Source organism: Solea solea, chromosome 16, assembly GCF_958295425.1.
Source record: "Solea solea chromosome 16, fSolSol10.1, whole genome shotgun sequence".
Lineage (NCBI taxonomy): Eukaryota > Metazoa > Chordata > Actinopteri > Pleuronectiformes > Soleidae > Solea > Solea solea.
Window position 1 is genome coordinate 20927694 of NC_081149.1, and position 13291 is coordinate 20940984.

Genomic DNA, 13291 nt, shown 5'->3' on the forward strand with positions numbered 1-13291 from the left:
GAGTCTTTAGTCTGTGAGTCATTTCCTCTGTCGGCTGCACATAAATCCAGCCCTAGGACTGCAGCTACAGTGATCTGATTCAGCCTTTTCACCCTACTCCTAATTTTTACCCTATTTTAATTCATTTAATTTATTTATTTAGAATGTTATTGCTAATACAGTATTGCATATTAATCATAACCTTTTTTTTTAAGGCTTCTCACTGGTCAATGTTAATTCTTCCCATTCCCAATTGTGTGCCCTCCTGTCATTAAATGACCACTGTAAGTACTTTCATTTTCACCACTTTTTATATGCATGTAAACACACACTAGTTTAAAGGCATGATATGTAAATATGTTAAACTGAGGGAAACAGGTACTTTACTCCAAAACCAAAATCCAGTTAAAAGTGTCAGTTGCCAGGAAGATTTTTTTAGAGCAGGTAAAAAAAAAAAAGCTGTAATAAACACTGTAATACTGCTTATGTGTCCTACAGTCTATTTTACTTTAATAAACATCAAACCTATTTAGTTGCTATTATTGGTCTGAGGAAGATTGAAAATGAAAATGTGTCTGGAGCAGCAGCATGACCAGAGCGGCACAAAATAATCACATGATCAAAGACAAGACGTCAATGATATTATATAAAAAACATTATATATGTTAAATATGTGATGTGCACTCGACAGACACTGGCTGAGGCTCAGTCGCATACCTGTACAAGAGAAAATGATGACGTTGACTTATAATATACATTTGAATTTTTCCAAAATATCGCCATTTAGTATAGTGAGCACAATCAAATCAGAACACAAACCGAGGCCTGCAATATGATTTTTTTTTATTAAATGTTTTTCTCGAATATAAAAACACCATGAGCTGACAAATGTCCATCTAGTATTAACCAGGAGGTCAGATGATACCAGACTTTAAAAAGTCATCTATCATGTAATGAATGCTTCCCTGAAGGTTCCTGGTGTGTACTTACATCAAATAAATCAAGAAAGACATTACATATTTAAGCTTGTTATAATCTCTAAAGAGTGTCAATTACCAGGACTGCACAAACACAACTCTTTCTTCATATCTTGACATTAAAATCAGAAAAAAATATTGATTACATGGCTCCAGCTTCCCCCTCGACCCTCATATGGAGGATAAAGTGGTAGAAAATGGAGAGATGGATGACAAAGCATATGTTAAACAATAATATGACTAGAACCATAGGTTACTTTTCATTTACATCATAAATTGCAAATCAAACCACAATAAAATAAAATCTAAACAAAGTCATAAAGGTAACAATAAAAGAAAAATAACTCATTCTTTCATTTGAATTGAAATGTTAATTAACATCTATTTTCTCACTTCAAAAATGATTTATCGTGTCAAGGTACATATATCTGTATAACAAAAATTAAAAAACAGCAACCTTACAACCACACAAAAGGTAAAATTATACAAGAAAAAAGCTGAAATATAAAAATGAAAGTTTTTTCTGTCCATGGCATAAATCAATTAATGTATCTTTATATAGCAATAACCAAAAAAAAGTTACTTTGAACGTTAATGCATATACCATATCTTTTTTTTCATGCAATACATGGTCACATTGCTCTTCTGGTCTTTTTTTCCCTTTAAGTTTTGAGTTAAGAAGATCTTTACATTAGCATGAAACTCCCCATAGTCACCCATGACTCATTTAATTTGCGTTTATTCATTGAGGCCATTTTTTTTTAAGTTTGCGTCATGAAAATGAGTCAAAAACAAACCAGTATGATGAGCAGAGCTGCATTTGTTTGTGGCCTCTCACAAACTGAACAGTTCATCCAGACTTTCAATAGCTTCTTCTTTTGAGATTTTTTTCCAGTTTTCAGGAATTTTTCCCCATCCCTGAAATTTTAATTTGTAGTGTTCTTCTAGTTGATTTTGATATTGACATATAAACCATTTCCAGTATGGCAGTTCAGAGTCATCAGGGGTAATGTTCCAACGAGCATACTTTGGGCCACCAGTTCGGTACCATTTATAGGGAATGAACTTTTCTGAATCATGATGAGGGTAAAAGAATCCAAAGCTGGCAACGTTTGTTGTGCAGAAATCAACTGACATTTCCACTGTGTTTCTGTAATGCCAACCCTGTACTGCATCGGATCGATGAAAAGGTGCACTGTGATCATTAGGGCTGTGATCTTTCAGGGTGTTGGTGCAAACAGCTGCACAGAAAGGACACGTTACCCAGCAACAATTGCACAACTGATCAATGAGGATTTTCTCAGGCTTCAGTCTGGATTCCTTCATTTCATTCAGTGGGAGTTTGTTTGTTTCTTCAATGATGGATTCAAATCCTGTCTTTATTTCGTCCTTTAGAAAGTCGAAGTTGGTAATGTCACTGAAATTTTCAGAAGAAATATCACCAATGGTCAGTTCATCTTTTAGCAAACTGGAAAATTCCTTCAGCCACAGGTCTGTGCTTCCTCTCTGGGTTTTGACATTTTTCGATGCAGTAAATAAAGCTTGATTTACCACTCTTTTGATGTCTTCAGCATTTTTTTCCCGTATATCCATTGTTCTGTCTTCATGATCTGTGAAGATATATTTCTTCACTTGCTCTTCAATATAAGACTCTACATGTTTTCTTGGCCGCTGAATGTAATTAATGTAGTCTTTAAATGAGCCTTTCTCTGCCAGTGACTTCAACACATGTTTCTCCAAGACCAACCGGTTCCCATTGAATGCTGGGAAATTACATTTCATCTCTCCAGCAAGATCAATGGCAGTCTTAGTAAAGACTGCCTGAGCAGTAGCAGACCGGAGTTTTTCACAGATCACTTTTCCAAACACAACAGCAGAGGAGTGTCCTTTGCAGAAGCTTTTAAAAATATCATAATACTGTGTTTTCTTGCCCTCAAGGTAAGCAATGGCATCATTGTTGATCTTGAATTTCTTGTGAGACTCTGAAAGCCAAATTGTTGCTCTGTCAAACACATACAGTAAGAGATCAACTTTAAACTCCTTCTTTGCTTTGCATTCCAGCTCTGCTTCAAGTTCTGTTACTTCTTTTATAACATTGTTGGCCACTTCTTGTAAGTAAGTTGATTGGAAACCTCTTGTGATTACCGGTTTAGTCTTAATATTATCAATGGACTGTTGTTCAACTCTGGCAATGAAGGATCTGATTTGTTCGTGGTCATGATAGAATAGCTTCTTTATCTTTCCAACCAACGTCTTTGGAGTGATGTAATCAGAATAAGTCCCACACACTGGTAATTCTTTATGTCTGCCACAGCGTTTGGAGTCATACATGAGATACCATTCAATACCAAGGTCAGTCAAGACCTTGTTCTGTTCTTTTTCAAAGTTGATGTCTTCAATAGGTTTTGTATCTGAAGTTAGTTCGTCCACCCAGCCTTTCCAAACATGGTCAAACTGCTTTTTTAATTCCTTTTCATCTTGTCCCTTGTCTTTTAACTGATGAGCGAGCTCTTTGCTCTTCTGCAGAAGCTTGTTCTCAAACTCTGTCTTCTCATCATTTAGCTTTTTACATGCATTCTTCTGTTGGATGATTTCATCCAATTTTCTTTTTGTTTCCTTTACCAGTTCCTCATGAAAATCTCTGATTTTGCTTTCAAATCGTCCTCGCCACTGAACCAATATTTCTTTGTCTTTGTCATGATCAAAATACTTTTGAATTTCTTCTTTGGTTTCTTCATAGGTTTTGCTCATTTTTTCATTAAGAAGAGTGAGCTCAACTTTGTCAGTAATTCCATTTTCAATGCAGTTATACTGCTGGTTTTCAATGGTCAACATGTTGCTCCTCAGGATCCAGGTCCATTTCCCAAACTGGACCTCAAGTTTTCTGTACACTGCAATTTCAAATGTGTTTTTGAAATTGAAAACAAAGTTTTCTTGCAGAAGGGCATTCCAAAGATCCTGGATTTTGATTTTAAACTGTGACAGAGTAATCCCAGCAGAATCTGAAGCTTTAGAGAGGATCATGCTCCTTAGCTCCTGGACACTCTCACAATAACCTGGATTTGGGGGAGCCAAAGGTGGACTTCCTTCCCATAGTTGGGCAAGGTATTTCACATCCTTTTCAACATCAAATGCAATGACATCACTGAAATATTCCACATCACACACCTCCTCTTTGGCAGCAAGTTGAGCCATCTGGTCCAGTTTGTCTTGCAGACGTCTCTTTGCATCCATGGTTTTCTCTACAGCTGTAATATCTGTAACATTCTGGTGAACAAACATGCAACTTGGAGAAAGATTAACTTTCTTCATCCTCATGAAGGCCTGCACAACAATCTGCAGAACATCTTGCATCTCAGCTGGATTCTCGCCAAAGATGTTGATCAATGTCAGGTTTCCCAGACCAACAACAAATGTTGCCAGTTCATTGTCATGGTGAAGAGTGGCACTGCCTAACTCAAGAGCACGTAGTCCTTCCGTGTCTACCACAAGAATGTAGTCAAACGTGAATTTCTCCTTGACCTCCTCAGACACTTTAACCAGCTGCATGAAGGCTCCCTTGGTGCACCTGCCAGCACTCACTGCAAACTCTAACCCAAACATGGCATTCAGCATTGTTGATTTTCCACTGCTTTGTATTCCCAAAACTGAAAGAACAAAAACTCTCTTATCACCTAGTTTTTTGATGACCTCATCTAAAAGACTAGAGATCCATGTCAGCGGGACATTACCTGCATCACCATCCATAAGCTCCATTGGGTGTCCTGATAACATCAGCTCTGCAGCAAGCTCGGGGTATTTAAACCAGTCTGTATGTTTGCATTCTCGTTTCTTCTGAGATTTATGGGCTTCATAGATCTGCCCCATTTCTCTAAAGATGTGCTCCAAACCAAAAGATGCTGACTGGAGTTTTGTTGATATTTGTTCAAGCTCAGTTTGTTTGCTTTTGAAAAGGTCAGATTTGTTGTGTTTCTTTTTCAGAGCCAAGACCTCAGACCATTTTTTATCATAGTTTTGCAGAATTACAGACAGATCATCAGTAACATGGTCATCAAGGAAGATCTGAGTCCATTTCAGGAAATACTGTCTCTCAGTTGATGACAGAGACAAAAGATTATCAGTAAACAGCTTTATCAGCTCACTACAGGAATGTTTGCACTGATCTTGTCGTATTTTTATCAGTTCATTTTCCTTTTTAGATTTCTCAAACTCAATCTGTCCTGTCAGGTGGTACAGCTCTTTTTTTATTCTGCTCCACTCATGCCACAATTGGCCTTGACAAGGGAGGAATTTGCTTTTGATTTCTGTGACATCCTGTATCTTCTTAAGCAAATTCATCATTTCCAATGCAGCAGATTTCCCTTTTCGGCAGACTGGGTCATCTTCATCCACTCTGATTCCAGGGAACTCTGCCATACTTTCAAGCTGGAAGGATGTATGTGACTCATACAAAATGTGTCCAATGATTGTTTTCAGTTCTTCAGTAATATCTGAATGACTTCTGTCTTTTAGACTTATTTTGTATCTGCCCTGTTTCTTCTGATCTTTACCACCGTCAGTATCAGTAATGAGAATAATGAGAGGCTTTAGACGTTTCCAGAGAGCCTCGATTACTCCCCAACTTTTGTGACCCTTTTCCAGAGTTGGTACAAGCACAACATTAACTGAAGATTTTTCAATAAGTATGTCACGCTGTTTCTCAAACAACAGAGCATCACCATGGAGATTACAGAAGGCAACACAGTCATTGAAGGCATCATTGCATCCAGTCGGGCAGTACCAGGCAATCTCTGCCATGCCATCCACCAAGTGGCGAGTTTTGTTGCTTCCTTGAAGGTGTTTGTGGAAGAAAGTGCTGTGACGGTCGTTGATCAACGTGTTTATCAGCTGAGATTTTGACACTGATAGTGAATCCAGTCGCAAAAATGACACCATGGGTGTCTTGGCTTTGCAGATGGGCATGCTCTTCATTATTTTGCTGTCAGTTTGGATATCAGTTGTCTTCCAGCTTTTTGTTATTTTTCTGAATGTCCAAAGAGGACACTCAATATCCATCGTAACTGGGTCAGGAACAAGCAAAGGTAAAGCATACTGACATTGTGAGAGCTTTGATACAATGTTCTGCTTGAGGAAGCTGTCTGAACAGTGAAATACTGCCATTTGAATGTCCATTGGATGCAAATGAGTCTCTTTTGTTTGTTTAGTGTCTTCACTTGTGCTAAAAAAATCATCCATATCATCTATGTCCTCTACTTCAGCACTATCACACACTTGAATAGGTTTTGAATCACTCACCTCGGGAATCTCTTGTTTAACAGGAATATATCTGGCTCTGTAGTCTAACATGAGAAGCTTGTGAAGAAATGTATTTGTTAATTCTTTCTCTGAAGTCACATGGTACTTTTTCATAGCTGGACCAATTTTGAGAAAATCTTCTGAAGTCAACTTCTGTTGATGTTTGTCTTGAAGATCAAGTCTGAGCAGTGTTTCAGTTACTCTTTGGTGTGGATTTTCCTTGTCGATCTCTTCAGAAATCTTCGCAGAATTTGGCATTTTACCGACCTAAAAATTCAATATTGTGGTCAGACTTTACAATCAAATGTAAGTTTTTAAGATTAAGTGCATAATGGATCAAGAAATATTTGTTTGATCAATTACTTGCTAATTAACTGTGGCTGAATAATGCAGATTTAGTTATAGGAGATAATGATAAATAATTAGTGTGAGTTTGCTAGGGCTGTAATCAACCAAAGAAATTATTGGTCGACTGAAGCCCTGAAACTTCAACTAAAAATTGACTAATCGGTTGACAAAGTCTGACGGCTCTGGCAGCATTTTGTATCCCGTGCATCTGCGCAATATCATAGCTCAAAATAGATTAAAGAACGTCAATGTTCTTCAATCTATCTAGTGGGTGGGGCTAATCCAAAATAGTGAAAACAAGGGGGGTGTTCTCTGAAGACACGCTGATGCCTGTTTTACAGGAGTGCTCTGAAAACACCCCCATTACCACTTGGTACTTCCCTCCTGATGAAATCAAAATAACCATAGACTGTATGAAATTAACACGGCAAAAAATTGACCAATCAGAATTTTAGTCGAGCCAGAACGTATCGACTCATAAATTGACCAGTTGACTGGGACTTTACAGCCCTAGAGTTTGCACTAGAATGTAACATTTTACTCCTCTAGGACTAATTTAAAGTAAAGCATGAACAAAGACAGTAATTGTTTTAACTATTCACACATTCTTACACAATAATCTGCATCACCTCGTGATTCATCAATAGTATCTCAATCTGTTGTTCTCTTTCTGATAATTTGTAAACTGCATCCAAAAGCATGAAAAACAATAAAATGACATATGAAATGAAAACTCATAAGCTCTTAGCTTTAGTTTCTTACCTTGTCCTTGTTATCATGTGTAACCTCATCTGCAGCACCTACAGTGAAATTATAATTTTCATTAGAGGAGCTGGAGCACACAGAAGCAGAAATATTTTTAAGTGTAAACAATTTTACAGTTAAAAAACATTTTATTCAGGTGTTTTTAAGTTGAATTCAAAGATTTAAGTTGAAGAACATGTCTTTTCTAGGCAGCATTATAAAAGTTATGTCAGGATTCTATTTTTGTGTGCTTTTTCTTTTTGTTGCTGTTCTGTTTCCTCTTGTGTGTGGCAGGGGGCGAGGCTGGCTGTAACTGTGGCAGCTGACAAGACTCAACTGGTTCCCATTACTCATCAACCTCAACATGAAAGTTGGGTCATCACTCCAATACTCTTCCAGATCATTCTGTCTTCTAGATCAGCAGTGCCTAACGCAAGTGTTTGCCAGTATTCTCAAGCTTTCTGTTCGTCATTTTTGCCTCTTTGGTTTTTCCAGGCTGCTCTGCCACTGCTTCAGCTTTTTGTTTTCTCTGAGTCTACAACCAAGTTAGTGACAATACAATCTAAATATGTATCTGAAGTAATGTGAAAATTTGTTGCAGATGGTATTTCAGATATAAATTCAGACTGACCTTTTGCCACTGGGCTGTCATCATTCTTTGAGTGCTCAACATCACCGGATTCATTCAGCAGGTCACTCTGAGAAATCAGATGATTTTAGCTTTATTGGTTATTTATTAAAACAGAAACATATAACTGGAGAATATACAATCTTCTCTTATCATAAATGCTTAAATCAAATGTAGACTAATGACCTTCACTTTGACGTTAGATGAACTCTTCCCCTCATCTTCTGCAGGACAACCTGGAAATAAATAAGTAAATAAATAAATAAATAAATAACAAAAAACTCCTCTCTGTCAAAGATGTTTTATGCACACATACACATACTGGGTAAGTCATTTGTGTATATTGGGTATCAAGTATATACAGTTTTACCATTATAATTAGGCAGGACAGTCATTATATAACAATAATAATAATTATTTATTCAAGGAAGCTTTTTTGTTATTATAGATTTCTGCTTGGGGTATTTGTGCGTTAATTAAATTCCACAGTAAAGAAATTGCATTTTGTTTTGAAAGTGCCAGATGTCGTAGGTGAAATGATTGGCCTCCTGTACATACTTTGTAATTTGATGCTCTGCCATTTACATAAAATTGCGACCTTTTGGACCAGTCCAAAAAATATGTTTAGGTATCCCTGTATGAGCACCACGTTCTTGTTGGACTGTCAGCTATATTGTTGCTGATGTGTGGATCTCACAATTTAAACATGAAAATCTCACCTGTCTGATCCGTCCCTTCTTCTGTGTTTGATTTGAAGTCCACATGTTTTTGCTCATCATTCTCATCCAGCGTCCCTCTGCTGCCGCAGTATGGCTTCTTTTCAGAGACCATAACATCTATTTTTTCCAGCAGTGCTGTCATTTCCTTAACATCTGTCATACTTTTTGTGCATGTGTGGTACCTTTTTTCATCAAAACCTGTGTTGGCTTTCAAATCTGTCAGTGCACGTCCACACTCTGCATCTGCATCATGAGTCACAACTGTTATTAAATAAGAGAGTGACTCTTTCCCAAAAGCCTTTTCCAGCCACTGCACTCCTGCACTATGTTGGCTGCTATCCAGACTATATGGTAATATCAGGAGAAAAACATGAGCTCCCTGATTTAGCAGGAGGTTCTCAGTGTTTTGCTGACCAAGCATGTTGATCACAGAGATGTGTCGACCACACAGATCATACAGTTTGGGTGACAGATGCTGCATATGTGTCTGCTCATCGTTGGCAAGCAAGATATTTTCCGGTCCCACCTTAATAGAATTTGTGTCACCAATTAACACAAGAGTAAGCTCTGGATTCCCTGGGGAAAAAGAATGGCACCATGTTAGAAATAGTTTAAACAACATTCTAAGAGTTTAATAATGGAAAAGAACTAAAAGAACAAATTCTCACATTCATTAGGTTGCGATGGTGGACTTGTGTCCATCAGTGTTTTATTGTCCTCTGTAGAGCTCATATTGGCAGTTAAAAGCGAAAAGTCTGCAAATATCAGAGATTAATTTGATTAGATTTCAAATTTCCAAAGAATTTGACATATTGCAGAAATGTCATTTATAACATTGATTAAAATGCAAAAATATGACCTTTCCCATTGGATGATAAAGACTTGATTTCAGACTCTCTGTCTGTTCTGTCTCCATGTTGTTCACTTTCACCAGGTTTATTCACTGGATCAATCTAAGAACAAGAATAAATTGTTTGAGAAATACTGAAAAATGGAATATAGTTGTGTGATATAAATACTGTCAATAAATGCAAAAGTTAAATGAACTGTATGGTGGAAACTGACTACAGTGAAAATTACCTTTGCTGTAGCTGCAGTTTCCTCCAACTCATCTTCTGACAGATCATGTAAAAAATAAATTGCACAGGGTTAGCATTAAAAATATTTCCAAACCATATCAGTTTATGAATGTTTGAATTGCGGTTGTAAGAATTACCTTCGTCATCTGTCAAAGATGAAGTTTCAGTTTTGATTTCAGTCTTTCCTCTTCCTCCTCCAACTCCTCCTCCTCCTCCTTTTGCTGTGATGTCGTGAGTCTCCGCCTCCATCTCAGTGAATCTTCATCTGAACAATCATATCGCAAAGCCACTCAGACAAATACATAAAATATGTGCGACAGATGTAACTATTTAAAGTGCTTTAGATTCATTATCTATGATCTAATGGTGCAACCCCTGATAGTCTACAGCACTTCTCTGTCCTGGATTTCTTCATTCCTTTGTTGGTCTTGTCTTATTCTTCTCTGTAACAGGTTCTTCTATGATTTGTATCAATTATCTCGGTTGTCAAAGAGAAATTCAGTTTGATGCCATTTCAGTCAGACTAACAATGTTTGCCTGTTAGTTTTCTAAATGTCCTTAATGTACTGAGACTGATCGTATTCACCGAAGACTAATCAGTGACTGGTTTTGTTGTGGTAGATCCATTTGTTTGAGTTTTTCAAACCTTAAAACCACAGAGAATAACCAAACCTACAAAGTTTCACATCATTGACAGTTCAGAAGGAACTCTTTCAAAGCAGTTCAAAACCAGTTTCCACTTTTACTATTGTGGCTGGTAGGCATATAACATATTTCAAATTACAATCATGAGTCAGGAGAGAGGCAGGCTCAGCTAGAAATCAGACAAGACCTCAATATGAAATGTTTAAAAAGATATTTGCACAAAAACTATAGACTAGTTGTACAAACTCACCTTTGTTTTTTGTTCCTGAACTCTCACAGGTCTGGCTGATTTATCACAAACCCTTCCTGGTACAATTCTTTTTATAGAGAGACCTTTTATAGATTAGGCCTAACATCATAAACTGAATACAAAGGTCATATATTGCTTCATGTAGCTTTCCAATAAACAACATAAAAATGTAGCAGCATGGGGCCTTGTGATGTTGCTTTTTGCTGAGGTGTGTTTATATAGTTGCTAACCAACTATATCATATCAGATTGCCTATAGGGTTGTGTTGGTAAAAAAAAGGATATAAGACACTCTATAGTGTACATTCTAATAGCCTCTGTATGTTTTAACATAGTAATGGTAAAAAGCAGCCAAAATGCTGATAACTGTCCCACTGTCTATTAAGTTTTGCTAACATTTAATCTATATGATTTATTTTTGTGTTTTACCAACAGGCGCAGATTGAAAGTGAAAGTATTTCTGTTGTAGCATCAGGCGAGACAACAAGGCAACACTAATGGGCTGTTAAAACATTATATATTTTAAATATCTATCAACAAAGTCAAAGAGATAGAGAGAAAGAGAGAGAGCAATGTTTACAATCCTTTGTCTGCCCTTTGAAACCCTCCTCACTCTTATCAAATCTAATGTGATATGATGGGTGTTAAGAGCTGAGGTACACACAAACACACCTACATATGATTTCCCTGAAATCACATGTTCAACTCAACTAATACATTTCAAAACTAATTATTAAATATGGAAATTATTTTACAAATGCATTCACTTCACTGTATATGCAACAGTGGTCAGTGTATGCCTATATGAAGTCCTTGCGTCAAAGCTGACGAAAATGTAACTGACAAATGCATGTGGTCAGCAATCAAAGCAGAATGCCCATTGTCTGTTTACTGTGTAAACATCTTAGCATATCAGGTCTGCCATTATAAACTGAATACAAACATCATATATTGCTTCATGTAGCTTTACAATAAACAACATCAAAATGTATGGTGCTGCATGGGGCCTTGTGATGCTAGATGTTGCTTTTTGCTGAGGTGTGTTTATATAGTTGGTGAAAATAACCAAATATATTATATCAGATTGTCAATAGGGTTGTGTTGGGAAAAAAGGATATAAGACACTCTATAGTGTATATTTTAACTATGTTTATACTGTATGTTTTAACATAGTAATGGTAAAAAGCAGCCAAAATGCTCTGTGTTATAAAAGTTAATGTGCAAACTGTGTGTGTCTGAAATGAAAAGTTATACCCATCATTACACTGTGTTCATACACACATGCACATACATAACTGTCCCACTGTCTGTTTAAGTTTTGCCAACACTGAATATATAAACTATTAATTTCATGCACTTCATCACATTGACATTACTGTACCTCTATCTTTTTTACGTTTTTCTTCCTCTTCTTTCCTTCTTTTCCTTCCTTGGGCGCCGGATGGCTTCAGTCTTTTGGACATAATTCCGATACAGTGTCATTAATCTTTTTCTTCGTCTCTGGGTCACGGTCGGGTCAGATTCAAGCAGCTGGGCTCTTGACCCCGCCCCCTCACAGAGCAACGGCTCGTTTCACCCAGAAAAAAGGCTTCTGCATTATTTAATAGTCTTTGCTATGACTTTATGTGACAGTGATGTTTTTATTATGGCTGAGAAAAAAAAACAATTACAGCAGTAAAATCTCATAATCGGTTGAAATATTTTACCCCAATTTGTAAAATATTTTTTCTGCACATAAAGAAGCTTGAGACTGTCAACTTGCAGTCAGGAGTGAAATGTATTATTAATTGTTTCATTATTATTTCAATTACTGACTGATATGTGAAAATCTTTTATCATATCTGGGTGGGTTTGTATAACTGTATAACCTCCGGATGTTTAAATCAATTTCTTGTACAAACTTAGATTCCAAATCGACCTTGGCCGTGATAAAGATGACCTGGCACTGCACTTCAACCCTCGTTTCCATGACGACATTGACGGAGCTGTGCTTGTGTGCAACTCAAAGACTGCTGGTTGTTGGGGAGATGAGAAACGGGAAGTATACAACCCCCTAGAGAGAGGCACAGATGTCAAGGTGAGGGAATCTGGCTGCAGGCAGAGCAGTTGAACAAAGTTCGATTAAAAGTTTGGGTAAAGAGGTTTTAAGTCCTGTGTGCTTATCTTAGGAGATTTTAATATGATGTCAGTCTCAGTTTTTTCCTTCCAAAAATAAAACATCTTTTCTTCTATAGATTGTATTGAAACTGGAAGGAGACATGTTTGAGGTGGAACTTCCAGATGGATATGAAGTCAACTTCCCTAATCGTGTTGGCATGGATGTCATCAACTTTGTCCGAGTCACCGGCGACTTCAAGCTGACGTCCTTCAAGATCTGCTAAGAGATACAGTTGCTCACACCTGTGTTTACTAGTTTGGTTTAAGGATGACAATTTAAGACTTGATCACGTATAGAAAATATCTTGCTAGTCAAGTGATGTAGTCCCACAATGGAAGTGTGTCTTTATTTAAAAATGTCGTGTTGTGCCCAAGAATATTAAATGTTTAAATTCAAATAACGTTTATCTCTGAAGACTCAGTTGTATAAACTGTAAGCCTTTATTACACTACAAGACAACACAACAAGAG

The 13291-nt window shown here is 37.0% G+C and overlaps 1 protein-coding gene across 10 annotated transcripts in view; it reads right to left on the reverse strand.

Annotated features, from left to right (window-relative positions):
- Positions 1-805: 805 nt before the first annotated feature.
- Positions 806-13291, reverse strand: part of LOC131475314 (interferon-induced very large GTPase 1-like) — a 64083-nt gene continuing 51597 nt past the window's right edge. For 4 of the 10 annotated variants that reach the window (XM_058653339.1, XM_058653338.1, XM_058653336.1 and 1 more), the window contains one exon: positions 806-6518. In XM_058653339.1, the coding sequence (XP_058509322.1) occupies positions 1791-6518 (4728 nt within the window). In that variant the 3' untranslated portion in view covers positions 806-1790. Of the gene's footprint in view, positions 6519-7235; positions 7400-7974; positions 8042-8157; positions 8208-8690; positions 9267-9358; positions 9446-9549; positions 9644-9770; positions 9806-13291 lie in introns of those variants that run through there. The other 6 variants (XM_058653349.1, XM_058653347.1, XM_058653346.1 and 3 more) reach the window with 6 other exon arrangements.